The following is a 14,052-nucleotide window of genomic DNA, read 5'->3' on the forward strand; positions in this document are numbered from 1 at the left end:
TTCACCCTCCATCCTTACCTAAAGCACCACTTTTATGCACCAGGTTTCTGGTTTGCTCTGTCAAAGGCACCTGGGGCTGGCACTAAAGCACACAGAGCCCTGAACAAGGACCTGGATGTTTTCTGACAGGTCACTGAGCTGGAGCCTTGTGTGCTCAGCCCAGCAGCTCATCTGTGCCTGCTGTCCTGACAGCCTGACATGAGCTGTCAGGGCTCCTTTCCTGGCCAGCCTGGTGCTGCACCACGTCCCTATCCACAGAGGCACAAACCAGGCTCTTACTCAACTCCTGATGCAAACCCAGAGTCTCTGAAATCCAAACAAATCCTCCAGTCCCCCCCAAATTAATAATATTGATGGTTCCTCTGTTATGCAAGCTAAATCCTGAAGGCAGCACAGGACACAAAGTATGAAAAAGGTATTTATTATTTACACAACTGCTATAGTTCCTTAAGAACAATATATACCATTTTTTATTTGAAAGGGTCAGTCTTCTTTCAAATCCATGAACTGCATAATGCACAAGTGTTGGAAATGCCAAACAGCAGTCACATCACACTTCTATAGTGCAGGCATAAGCAGCGCAAGTAAATGATATTTTAAGAACAGTATGGCTGAATATTGTATTTAAACACAGTGTTTGCACTTTGACAAGATTTAGCTAGAAGAGAACAAGGGTTTTGTTCATGCTTTGTTAGGAATGTGACTTTCCCATCTGAGGTTTAAACCCTTTATCTGAGATATGGGGATTTTTCAGGCAGACTGCTTTTCACTGATCAAGTAACAGTGGGTTTCTCTCCCTCAAACTTCAATCTTTTGTTTTCCAGTAAACACTGCTTTATAGTACAAGTTCACACACTGGGGTAAACTGGCCACACAGGTGGTACTTTCCCATCTTACTGTCTTGCACAGAGAAACACTGACATACTAATACATACCAAACTTAGACAACTTGTAATTTATAGACTTAAATACTGGAATGGGAGAGGGAGACTGTTTCTAAAGATGGAGGGAATAGAGGACTTATACAATTCATACACTGCCAAAGTTGGCTTTTTAAACAACATTTTTGGTCTAAATATTTTTTTTTCTAGTCTCAGAATGGTTTTGGTCTTTGATGGTTATGGTTACACTTCAGCAGCAAAGGAGAGGAAAGTATTTTGAGAAGTAACACCAGAACTGAATGCAAGAAAAAGCAACTGACTTGTTTCTCCCACTTTGAGCTTATTGCTGTGATCTTTTAAAAAACCCACAACCAACCAGCTGGAAGACCAAGTTTAGCAGTCGTTCTGGCATTGGGTCCAGTGTCCAGCACTATTATACTCTAGCACAAAAGCAAGGAAAAGTCCAATGATCTTAGTGATGTTCCCTTCAATTCAGTGCCACACAGTTTTATTAGTGTTACTGTCCTTGCTTCTTTGAAAGATACCTGAAAGAAACAAAAGTAGAGTTTTTCACTAAGTAAGAGGTGGCCACAAATATAGCTGAGATCTTAAGATCAAAGTATGACTTTGCTTTCTTTTCTCACCAACAATCCTCCTACTGATAACCAAAAGTTAGAAATGCAATCAATCAATAGCACTTATGATTTTTATTTAATTTCAATTCCACGATAGGTTATCTTGCGGTAATTCAAAGTCATGTTCTAGTTAGACACTATCAGGCTTTTTAAACAAAAGGGAGGAAGGAAATGGAAACGTGTTTCATTCTAAGAGGATGGAAAATTACATCAGTTGGAGAAGTGGCTTTTATATCCTTTAAGATGAAAAGGTCCATTAGTAATGGCACTCCTTCAAATAAATTCAGGACTTTAATGAACTGATGCAGCATAACCTGAAAGGAACAGCCCTCCAGCAGCTTCTCTGGAGAAGCTGAGTGACTCTGAACTGCTTTCTGTATTCTGATCTCACAGCTCTCTTGGCACCAGAGCTGGAGCAATCTGCCTGTGTGGTGTGAGAAAGGCTTTGCAAATACTCTAGGAGAAAGAATCCAACCAATTTCACTGTCAGTGTGAAATATCCAGTGAATTTCACTGCTTTTAAGGTTTAACATTTCACTTTCTGTTCTACTCAGAAAAGAAAAATTGTATCAAGCCTGTAAGGCTCCATTTTTTAACCAAAGGAGTGGTTTTCCAACAGTTTTCCTTCACATGCATTGAAGCCTCTGGCTGTTGCATAAAACAAAGAATAATTTTGCTGAAGCCCTTCAGTTAATCACTTTCTAGCAAGAATTAGGATGCTAACTGGTGCCCTGAGCACTTGGAGAACTCCAAGTTTTGTTTTTGTTTGTAAGACAGTTACCTGGAGCTGATGAATCCTGCAATACCACTCAACCTGGATGTGCCTAAGAACTACACTAACACCACAAAGCTTTCAAGGAACTTCTAGAAAAGCTGCCCTAAACCAAAGGATTTGGGATCTGAACCCACAGTCTAACTTTGCTGGGGTGGAAAGAAAGAGGTTTCCAGGGACCATGTTCCTTCAAAATTCTTTTCCTTTTAGGATGCATAATTGCAAAATTGACAGTGCTGAATACTGGAGTAGTAGGAAAACACAGATGCATTCTGTCAAAATCTTACCATTTTAGGGAAGCTATCCCAACACTACAGCCCTATTAAAATTCTCCTCAAACTAAAGGACCTTTATAACTGTAGGTTATAAAGTTCATCAGTTCCATTGTTTCTGGTCTTTGCAGAGACAACCTCAAGCAAAACACTGGGGTCAGGGACAAAAGGAAACAAGAATTTTGCCTTTTTTCTTACCTTTCCCAATGTTTGTGATTCAGCTCCAAAAAGTCATCTAGTTTTGCTATTTCTTTGAGGTATTGGGTGAGCTTTAGAAGCTCCTTGTCTTTATCCCGATTTAAATGTGCTTTCATAAAAGGCCTTATCTATAGAAAAGAGAGAAACTGGGTATAACCATTTGCTCACAGAAAGAAAAATTGCTTTAGATTCTCTATCATTTACCATCTGACTGAAATATATTTTCAGTACTGTGACAAGTTATAACTTTTCACAGGTAAGAGGGAAAAAACCTTTTCCAGCAGTGGTCAGATCCAATTTGTCCTGTTCATGCAAACTGGACTGAGGGGTTTTTACCTTGCACTAACCAGAAAAAAATTCTTTTCTCTTGCACTTCTTCAAGCCTTCCCCTCCCAGACAGATTGATAAAATGATCTGGAATGGACTGCCACATTTTCTAATTGATTTCACAGATTTTTGCAGGAGGGTTTTCAGCTCAGCATTGTGAGTTGTGTGGTATCATTGGAACCAGATGCTTTTTTTAAGCAAAAAGCCTTTGACTATAACCAGAACTGTTGTGAAATGAGATAACAGAAGCAAAGCTTGGAATACATTATACCTGGGCCTTGTTTTAGTGATTCAGTGCTCCTGTCTGCAACTGTTACAAAACTTTGACAAACATTTTACCAATCTGAGCTAGAGGGACCTCTGGATAATCCCCTTCCAGCAAGATCTTTTCTATTCCTGATTCTCCTTCCAGTTAAGACAATCTTGTTAGATCTCATCAACTGCTCTCCTCTTCACATTGTGGATACTTTCAAAAAGAAACCATCTTGCATTTGAAAATATCTTTTTCTTTTTTTAGAGAGATTTATGCAAGTTGTTTTACTGCCAACACTGCTTTACTATCATATGTATGTAGAAATTTAAGCTGCACTCTTATTCAGAACCAGCAGTAATAAAAGAGCACACACTGGCTGACAGTTGTATAAAATGAAATATTTGCTGTTCTATAGTCAAAATGGCTCAAGGTACTAATTATTTCTCATACAGAATACTTGTGATTATCCTGTCATACTATCATGAAGTGAAGCCATTTGTTATTTGACTTATTTTTGAATATGACCACTCTGGAGATTGAACATCACATTTTCAATGGTGCCTGTCAGCAATGCCCAACTTGATTACAGCTTGCAGGTATAACTTAGGCAGAAATAAGAATTTCATTGATTTTGGTAATCCATTAATCACTTAATAGTGACACCAGGTTTATTTAATACTGTTATTAGGGAAATAATAAGCCAGACAAATGGCACTGTGAATTAACAGGTTTAACAAAACATGCATCTTTGCTAGTTAAAAATAGTCTTTCTTTATGCTACAGCAAAAAAGTAGGAGAAAGTAATACTTGAAGTATCAAGAAAAAGTAGCAGGAAATGAAAATTGCAGTTTCCATTACCTTGAGTCCATTCTGTGGGTTCATCAGGAAGTTTCGGCCAATATCATCAAACATAATAGTATTTTTTTTGCTGTAATATTCTGAAAACTTTCCCCAGATAACACCAAGAGGCTTCACCTGCAAACACAACACAATACAAGGTATCTGAGGTAAATCAGATCACGTGCAGGAGATGACAATGCCACCTATAGGAACCTGAGTCCTAACTTGAATGAACACTTGTACTCTTTTGCTTTACCATTAGCAGGCAGTTGGCTTTAACAAAGGAAGATGTGAAATAATATAACATAAATACCCTCCACTAAGGAAAACTTTTCTTTTGGCACTAAGTTTTCTTGCAACAGTTAGCTGCTGTTTGATTTGAAAGCTGTGACATCTAAAGATACCATTCAAAACATTAATAGAGACTTCCAGTAGAAAAAAATCTGTGGTTCCAAGATTCTTGCAGTTTTATTGCATGAAAACTCCTGAACAACTTTTTTGTTGAGTATTTTAAAGGGGTGTGATAAAATGCCAACTGAATGCAGAAAAAGATTAGGATAAAAGTTGGTACTTACATCTATTAGTCCTCTCCGAGGAGTGTGCACTGTTATCATGGCAGCACTGTCCAGCATGAAAGTGATCTTGTAGTTTGCATTGGTACTCACCCCAAGCTCCTGCGTCACAAAGATTTATGATTAAAGCTTCTAATTATGACAGTTTTACTGCTCAACAACTGGAACCACGATTATAGTACATTGTTTGTCACGGGGTGAGCTGTGGAGGTTTACCAGAGACACACTAAAAATAGATACCTGGGAAATTTGCATTTGTTACATAATAAGGATCATAAAAGTGCACACAGGGATTTATTTTTAGTGTTTAATATCAGGAACTTAACAGCTGATGCTGGCAGAAAATCAAAGCAACTTTGCAGTGAAGGTTTTGCTCAAACCTTCATGCACAACCTCTCACAAGTTCTCCACACCTCAATTTAACTTTACAGGAATTATGTGCTGGCTGCTCTTTGTTCCTCACAGTGATCTGCACAAATTACAGCCTAATCCAAGATGGAATTCCCAGGAACATCTCAGTGTCACTACTCCCTCATGCACATGTCCAAGATAACCGGTGTTAGTGTCAATTTGCACTTTTAAGGCTTGGTAACTCCTGAAGTCTAAGTAAAACAACCTTTTTAGAAATAGAAAACTTAAGACTAGATGAGGGAGCATCATTTCCATTTCAAATCCTTTCCAAAGCTGAAAAGTACCAGTAAAATCTGCTGACAAGGTACAACACAGATATTGCTGACAATTTCTGGTGTGTGAAACAGCAGCAATATGCAAACCTGTGTAACAGGGAGAAAATACCCACTGCAGAAGCTCTCTTGCAACTACCCAGCCACACTTACCTGATTTGCTTTTATTTAAAAATGCAATCTTGCAAATGAAATGCTCTGCCTCCCTGGGTCAGTATCCTGTTACACTGACAGAACCAGCTGTTCTAGAATGTTTGAATTTCAGGCATAAAAGGGTGGTAACAGAGATTAAATTTGCTTGTCTGATGCTCCCTTCTTTTAAATGCTGCTCCTGCTTTGTACTTTAAACCAGAAAGTTTAATGCCACCTATTCCTGGAATCACAGCTCCCTGACCAAGAGTGAAACTCTGGGAGGGGAGCACCCCTGGTGCCATCAGTTTAAGGAGAAACAGAAGGTGGCATCTAGTGGCAGGAATCTCCATGGATCAGGGTCCAGGAGGAGGGTGGGAAAAGCTACCTGGAAATGCAGAAATGTGACCAGTGCTGGGGGAAGAACCCAGTTTTTAACAATGGTTTTTCACAAGATTGAGTCCTAGCACTACTGTGACAACACAGTATAAATATGTGACACAAGAATGCAATGCTTGCAAGGCTGAGCACTGATTTTACTTGCACTAACTCCACTTCATAGTTCTGACTAAAGACTCTCATTTCTAAGAGGCATTTTTGTTTAGAAAAGGTGGTGGCAATTAATTATTTTGAGGAAGAGAACACTGGGAAAATGTGTTTTGCTCTGTGAAATCTGAAAAAATAGCTCATAGTAAAAGCTTAAATTTGGAAGGGTTTTTCCTGGAATGGAAATAACTTGATTTATAAACATAAAAAACCCCTAACCCACCAACCAAACCCACAGCAATTCTTAGTAAGCTCATTAGATTTACAGCTAAGCCTGACTGTAAATATGTTTACCATGGGGTCAGCTGCTCAAAACTGGCTTCCTGCCTGATTCCAGTAGGGAAGAAACCAGAAAGTGAAAGAGCTTTTATGGGATGTTTAATAAGGCAGAGGAAGCAACAGAACCCTCAGCTGTAAGAGGTAAAGATAAATATGAGAAGAGTTTCCTCTTGATAACCTACTCCAGCATGTCACAGCTGTCTGTTCCTTTAAAAAAATCACATTTAAAGACTGCAGCTCTATAATTAGGGGTAAGATGAAAGCAACTGTGCAGGGCTGCGTGACAAATCCAAGTTTCAGCAGGTACTGACTTGTGTTTAGTTCTGCTAAATTTAACACCTACTGCTGATAGTTTGTGTGGAATTCTAAAATTAGATTCAATCTAGTTTTGTGATAAAGATAATTTCAAGTGACTATGGAAATTGAAACAACTCAGGTTATGATTCATACAACCTCCTCTGTTTCTAACCTGCTCTACAATGCTGAGAATGAGCACAACTGCATGAAGGGTAACCCAGACCAGAAACAAATCAGATGTTTTCAGAGCAACTTACTTTCATTTTGGCTTCAATCCACTTCATATTAGTAGCAGCTGAAATAAAAGGGAGAAAACAGAAATAATGTTTTATCAAAATAAGTCATTGGCAGGCAAAAAAAAAGAAATAAGCTAAGAACTTGTTCACTTAATATGTCAAAGTTTTACACAAAATTTAATTTTAGAAAGGTCCACTTTTGTTGCAGCTTTTAGAGTCTTAAAGAAAATCTTTTATCAGGGAAGTCTATTTTTGTTTGGAAAAGCTTACTTTTCAAATGAACAACTAGGTGAAGCACTGCAAATATTTAAACCATTTTCTAGATCAGCTGTGACTGAACCACAGCCTGTAAGAGCAGGGATAGACCTGGTTTGAGGAACCTCACTGCCTGTGCAGGATTTCCTTCTGGAAGCAATGTCAGGAATACATAAAATCTGGAAAGAACAAAGTATCAAACTGCCTACTGATCTAAGAATATGGAGAAACATTGTTCAAGACTATGAAAATGGAATTTTGTAACACAATTTTAATATGGTTTGAACCCTGCACTGGCTAAAGTCTGTTCTCCAGCTGTTGGACAGGAATTGAACTAGAATGCAAAGGCAAAGGATCAATCAACCATCCCTGCAGACAGGAGAGTTGAGATTATTTGTAAAATCACTATCAGTATTCTAATGTTGACTATACAGTTCTGTTTCTTTGTACAAAGTAACAGTCAGTAAAGTGATGCTGAGCTTTACTCTGTGACTAAACCCATTCTTGTGAGCAGTATGTGGGACTTTTTCACATAAGAATTGGTATTTTTCTAAAGTATCTCTAATAGTTGTGCAAATTACAGCCAAACGTTTCTGTATCATTTCAGATCTTGTGACTCACACTAAAAAGCAATATAAAAACCTCCCACCTGGAGTCTCTGCTCTGGATGACAATTTACAATAAATTCTTAGGCACAGAGTATAATACTTACACCAAATTACAATATCATAGTCCTCATATGCAGAAGTCAGGAATTCATGAAGGTATGGCCTCATGAGCTCTACCCCAGTTTCAGCACATGACCTGTGGTCTAAACAGAATGTAGGAGATAAACAATTCAGTATTAAAGTATTACTTATTAAAGTCCAGTCTGATTTTCCTTTCTATCCAGAGACTCCTAGAGTTTCATGAGGGGAGCACTGAAGCATTTTAAGGTCATGAATGATTTGGTATCAAACTGCCATGCCCATTTAAAGATGGAAAGACAAAGCAGAGAGAATATTTATCTGTTGGTCTCACTGCTACTTGAGGGCTTAGCAATAATTAAATCAAGAGATCTCTGAGTATGAATCTCTTTGAAGAATCAGGGAAAATAATCTGTGCACTTAGCAAATTAATAACTGGCCAGATATAAAACAGATTCCTTCAACCCTAGTCCAGTTAATTGTGTCAACACATATCAAGCTCATTTCAGAGATGCAAACATTCCTGCTCCAATTCCAAAACTGCTGCAAAATCTGCCAGGAGAAGACCTCTCAATAAAAAGTTTAAACTTAGAAATAGGCTGAATTTTAAAGTCAGATTGGAAGCAAATGTCATCAAAAAGGAAAGCTAAGGAAAAGGGAAGGTATTATTTATTGCTCACAGTCATGCTGCCATGGCACACCTACAAACCAAAAAGTTAAGTCAGAAGGAAAATTCTGTCTTTCAAAAAAAAAACCAGCTTGACAGAATTTTCAAGAAAAACGTGTTTTTGTGAATGTTTAGTAATGATATGTAAATAAAATTTGAAGCTGTTCTCCCACACCCCCCAGAAGTAGAATCAATCAGGTACAGAATGGGATCATTATTTCACAGTATCTTGCCAAGCTACTGTGATGGTCAAGATACAAATTATTAAGGGAAAGACTATCAGGACAGAAAACTAAATTGCTGCTTTTTTATGTCTTTTTGCAGCAATTAAATAGCTGCTGCACTAAAATCAACAACATGCAACGTTTTAAAATACTTTTTAAAATGTGAACAAAAGACCACAAAATCATACAAAGCAGAAGTTACATTGTACAACACAGCAAAGCAAAAATCAAGAAACCTGATCTGGCAAATAAATCAAGCTCTTAAACAAACAAAACACACAAATTGCATAAAAACTCACCAAATAGTGTATAATCAACATCTAGCACCAGCAGCTTTTTTCCTTCTCTAGGAGGATTCAGAATTTCCACTTTGTATTCTTTAACTCTACGGGAGATTTTTAGTAGATTTTCTTCCCTGATGTAACAGTGCAAAGAGTTACAGTTAATTAAAATGTACACTCTACAGTCAATAACAAACTGTTTTAACAGCTTGAACTCCTAACCTATTTTCTACTTCCACAACTTCCTCTTCAATATCAAAGTCATTGACCACATCATCGTTATCTGGAGGCGGCCCAAGGACATCTTCCTAGAGAAATAAAAATAATAAAAGATAACAAGGATCAGAGAGGGAAAATAACAATGGGTATCAAGTTTCTGTTACTGCACATTGCAGGGCAGGAATACCATTTAACCAAAGTGGTTTCATTTTACTAGTGGAAAGAATTACTAAAGAATATTGATGATAGATTTAAAAAGTCAGTGAGTATCCCAACTATAGGTTTGTACTTCAAGTGCAGAACACCACAGGAGTTTCATGAGCACACTGCTCTGAGAGTTCTGCAGCAAAGTTTACTTTACATAAAAAAACACCAACAGAAATCTATTGTACTATCTTTTTTAAAACGATGACTAGAATAGTCAAAATTTAAAATAACAATTAGGAGACACTAAGCATCTTTTCCTGTTTAAGCTAATAAACAAGCAAATTATTTACCAAACTCTCTTCACGAGTGCCCATCATCATTATCTTAGTATTTGGTTTCAACTTGAGGGCTCCAAGCTTAACATCATCATCTGCAGGTTTGCCTGTAATGAAGATTTTTTTTTAAATTGAGGTAAAGATTTCAGAAAAATGTCAATACATTCCATGTGTAATTGAAATAAGCTCCCTGTAAAATATGAGCTATGCCAAGCTGTATTATCATAATCTTCCACATACAATGTCTTGGTCTTGGCTGGGAATGACTTGATTTTCTTCTTGGTAACTGCTGCAGTGCTGTGTTTTGGGTTTGATTTGAGAATAACGTTGATGGCACACCAATGGTTTATTTGGTGCCAGCAGTGCTTGCTCTAAATCAAGGACTGTTCAGTTTCCTGTGCTCTGACAGTGAGCAGGTGCACAAGGAGCTGGGGGAACTGGGCAAAGGGAAATTCCACAGCACAGAATCTCATGGACAGAGTATGCACAGGGGGGAATTGGCTGGGAGACACCGACTGCTGCTCAGGGACTGGGTGGGCACTGGTCAGTGTGTGGTGAGCAACTGCATTGTGGCACTGGTTTCTCTTGGGTTTTATGCCTCTTTCTCCTCTTTTAATTACTATTATCATAATAATTAGTATAATATTTTATTATCTTTCAGTCACTGAACTCTTCTTATCTCAGCCTATGAGGTTGACTTTTTTCCCCCCCAATTCTCTTCCTTACTTGGACAGGGCGGTGTGAACCACTAAAAAATGACTTCCTACATCACTGGATGTTGTTTATTATTAATACATCTATATTAATAGATAATAGATCTATTAATATAGATGTATTAATAATAAACAACATCCAGTGATGTAGGAAGTGTCTGTATTCATGTTCATTCCAGAGCTGCAACTGGGAAGTCGATGCTCTGTTAGTACACAGATCCTGCCTAGCATTAGGGGATGTTTGTCCTTAAACACCTCAGGCACATCCCCAAGAGCAGAAAATAAGGAGAGTTACCCTTCATTTTAAGCCCCAGCAGTTTCTGACGCTCTGGTAACACTCCAGTGAGGCCCTTCAGGGACTGTTTCAGGTCCAACACTGTGTCTTCTTCTGACAGAGAGGTTATTGTGTACTCCTGTCCACCCCATTTTATTATGAGAGAGAGAGACATCCTTGAAGCATATGTTCAGTGTTACTGCCTGAAAAATCTGCTGCAGGAGGGAAACACAAAGATCATGTAAGGAAGAAAGAGGAGAACCACTCTTTCCACAAGACAAACCACAACATCTACTTAAAGCATTCTTGATTCTTTATTATATTGGACATCAAAGAGCTGTTTGATGATAAATGTGTTGAGAAAGTGCTGAAACAAAGGGAGAAAGAACAGTGTTAAAACTGGGGCTCTGAGTTCCACTTTGATGTTTTTAGCAATGTCACATTCACATCTGCTGGGTGTTCTGTGCAGGTACAGCCTGTGCACTGCACACTCGAGCACAGCACTGCAGCACCACAAAAGCCATTGCAAAGCTCAGAAATGTCCTCTGCAACACTTATGCAACCAAACCAGCCATGGGTGCCTTTCCAGATGTAATAACACCACAGCAAAGATGAAATCCCTAGCATATATAAGCACATAAAAATAGTTCTGAGCCCAACAGTCCATGTTTGGCACTGGATTTCTCTAATCCCTTCCACTGTGCAATACCTGCAGTAATGCACACCCCAGGTTACATCTCACTGTAGCAATATCAAAGCAGGAATTTGAAAACAAAGCCAAAACACACACCCACACAATGCAATTACACCCAGAGAACTGCACTTTCATTGCAGTGCTGACAAAATAACCATAATTATACTATCTTTAATTTACACAGCATCGTTTATACAAATTGTATTTAACAGTTTAGTCCTACATTAAACACAGCAGAAAAACAAGATTTTAAGCTTAATGCAAAAGGAAAAACATGTTTTTTCTCTGTTAGGGCTTAGAAATAGAATCAAGGAGATAGAAAGGCATGAAAAGGCTGCTACAGACAATCAGGAGATGCAGAGAAGGCCTCTGCACCACTGATGGTGAAATTGTCCTCAAATGACTAATATTCAAAAAGAGAGGAGATCTGTAAAAAATCTTGGGTTGTCAACCTTCAAGAAATGCAGGTCTGGCAATTCTAAAAAATCTCACGAGCCAAAACTCTGATTCTTCTTCCTCTCTGGCTTTTTATTCTCAGAGATTACCCACAGCCAGAAAAAAATCTTTCTCTTTTACACAGGAAAGGCTATGGGGGACAAACCTGTAATTACTCAGGCATAGCCACCAAGCTCAGAGCAGATGAGAATTAGTCTAGGTATAACCTCCTTGCTAAGGACACTACAAACCTCACCTCCACTCTATTGCCTCTAAGAGTACTGAAAACAAATTGAACAGGAAAACTTGTATCACTGGGAAATGAATTTTTTTTTTTCTCCAAAATTGTCAAATCAGATTGGGACCTGGCATGACATGGTGAAAAAGACTCATGAAAAAGAGGGGTATTGGAAGCACTAAGAAATTCTACTGAGGCTAAGGCTGTATGGTGCTGGTACACAGTGTTATTATCATGAATTATTCCTGTCCATAAACCTTACACTAAGTCAGAAAGAAGAGTTTATTGTGTCCTTCCTTACCTGTACCATACAGCTCAAATCATTCTGCAAGGACATGCACAGGCCAAGAACTGTCAGAAAACTTCTGCAGTCTCTGTCCAGTGCTAAACTGAAAAGATCATCCCTGCAAAGCTGACCAACCCTCAATCCTTACAGATCTACAGCTCTGTCACACAAATGCTACAGGAAACAAGACACTTTTATTCCCTGCCAAAACACTCAGGGGTCTGAATCAAGGAAAATGGGAAAATGGCTTGGGAGCAGAAAAAGACACAGGGATTTCCAAGGGTTCCACCATCGGGGCTGGGTGCTGTGTTGAATTGAATGTGTAGAATTGAAGCTAATTTTGCTTCCTTTGGTTAATTTCCTCTTCAAAGCCTTTACAAGACCCTTGGGCCACCAAGACCCAATGGGTTGGAAAGCATTGGAGTTCTGCTGTTAAACTGCAGCACCACAGCCCTTTCCTGGGACTATTCCGAACACAGGCACCCACATCTCTGAGCTCCGCTAAGCACCATGAACCCGAACCCCCTTAACCACCCTGGGTGCCCGCCGAGCGCTCGGGCCGCCCTTCCCACAGCGCCGTGACAGGCGCGGGACGGGGATCGGGGCCGGCAGCCGCTCGGTGCCAGCGGGGCTCCCCTGCCCCGCCGAGGCTGCCCCGGCAGCGGCGCGGCCCGGCCGGGAGCGCCCGCTCGGGGCTGCGGCGGCCGCGGGGCTGCGGAGCGGCTCCCGCCCCGCGGGGGCACCGGCCCGGCCGCGACACCCGCCCGCCCCCGGCCCCCCCGCCCGGCCCGGCCTCCCCCCGGCCCCCGGCGCACCCACCGGGCTGTGCGGGGCCGCCGATCCGCCCCCGCCCTGGCAGCGCGGAGCGGGCGCTCACCCCGGCTGCGGGACCGGCTCCGTCCCGGCTCCGCCGCGCAGGAAGCGGAACTGGCGCGCGGCGGAAGCGGGAGGAGCCCGGATGTGCGCGGGGCCGGCCCGGGGGAACCGCCGGCCCCGAGCGGGTCCGGGCAGCGCCGGGCGAGGGCGGGGGCGCTGCGGGTCGGGCCCCGGGCGAGGATGGGGGCGCTGCGGGTCGGGCCCCGGGCGAGGGCAGGCCGTGCTCCGGGCCCCGGGCAGGGGAACAGGAGCTCCACGGGGCTGTTCCGGCCGGGACACGCGGCAGACCGGCAGGGAACGCCGCGGCACCGCGGAGCCCTCGCCCCCTCAGCGCCTCCTCAGGCCGTAGAGGCGGCTAGCATGGGCAGCTGCTGGCATGAGTGCCAGCTGTGAAGGAGTTTATTGTCTGTTTCCTTTTGTTTATTGATATTGTTCTGTGCCCGGGGATGTGAGACCCTGCAGAGCTGCCTCCAGTTCTGAGCTGCTGGAGCGAGTGCAGAGAAGGCACCAGGATGATAACAGGGATGACTCAAGAGCAGCTCTGCTGGGAGGAGAGTTGGGATTGTTCAGCCTAGAAAAGGGAAGGTTTCAGGGACACCTAATTGCAGCCTCCAGTACCTGAAGGGAGATGACAGGAAAGCTGGAGAGAGACTCTATGGTGTCCTGGAGTGACAGGACAAGGGGGAATTGGTTTCAGACTGAAAGAGAGTGGGTTTAGATTGGATATTAGCAAGAAGTTCTTTTCTGTGAAGGTAGTGAGGCTCTGGAACAGGTTTTCCAGAGAAGCTGTGTCTGTCCCATC

General features: G+C 41.3%; 1 protein-coding gene across 4 annotated transcripts; it reads right to left on the reverse strand.

Moving 5' to 3' along the window:
- Nucleotides 1-405: 405 nt before the first annotated feature.
- On the reverse strand, nucleotides 406-13,296 carry UBLCP1 (ubiquitin like domain containing CTD phosphatase 1). 4 transcript variants are annotated; one of them, XM_054288176.1, is made up of 11 exons: nucleotides 13,252-13,296; nucleotides 10,743-10,936; nucleotides 9,750-9,841; nucleotides 9,256-9,341; nucleotides 9,052-9,167; nucleotides 7,888-7,986; nucleotides 6,942-6,979; nucleotides 4,754-4,852; nucleotides 4,197-4,313; nucleotides 2,759-2,886; nucleotides 406-1,426 (listed from the first exon to the last, which is right to left on the reverse strand). In XM_054288176.1, exons 2-11 carry the CDS (start codon nucleotides 10,894-10,896, stop codon nucleotides 1,399-1,401), a joined length of 957 nt encoding a protein of 318 aa, XP_054144151.1. In that variant the 5' UTR covers nucleotides 10,897-10,936; nucleotides 13,252-13,296; the 3' UTR covers nucleotides 406-1,398. The 4 variants fall into 4 exon arrangements, with proteins under 4 accessions (XP_054144151.1, XP_054144150.1, XP_054144149.1 ...); XM_054288175.1 differs by having other exon boundaries at nucleotides 10,743-10,933; nucleotides 13,194-13,284; XM_054288174.1 differs by having other exon boundaries at nucleotides 13,194-13,284.
- Nucleotides 13,297-14,052: the final 756 nt, after the last annotated feature.

The sequence above is a fragment of the Melozone crissalis genome, unplaced genomic scaffold (genome assembly GCF_028551555.1).
Source record: "Melozone crissalis strain CALT ecotype California unplaced genomic scaffold, PUWL_Pcris_2 ptg000061l_1, whole genome shotgun sequence".
Lineage (NCBI taxonomy): Eukaryota > Metazoa > Chordata > Aves > Passeriformes > Passerellidae > Melozone > Melozone crissalis.

Coding starts and splice junctions, on each gene's coding strand:
- UBLCP1 (XM_054288176.1), bottom strand. CDS start 10,896: ATGTCTCTCTCTCTCATAATAAAATGGGGTGGACAGGAGTACACAATA. Junction 9,342..9,749: donor GCACTCGTGAAGAGAGTTTG/GTAAATAATTTG, acceptor TTATTTCTCTAG/GAAGATGTCCTTGGGCCGCC. Junction 6,980..7,887: donor CTATGATATTGTAATTTGGT/GTAAGTATTATA, acceptor CTTTTATTTCAG/CTGCTACTAATATGAAGTGG.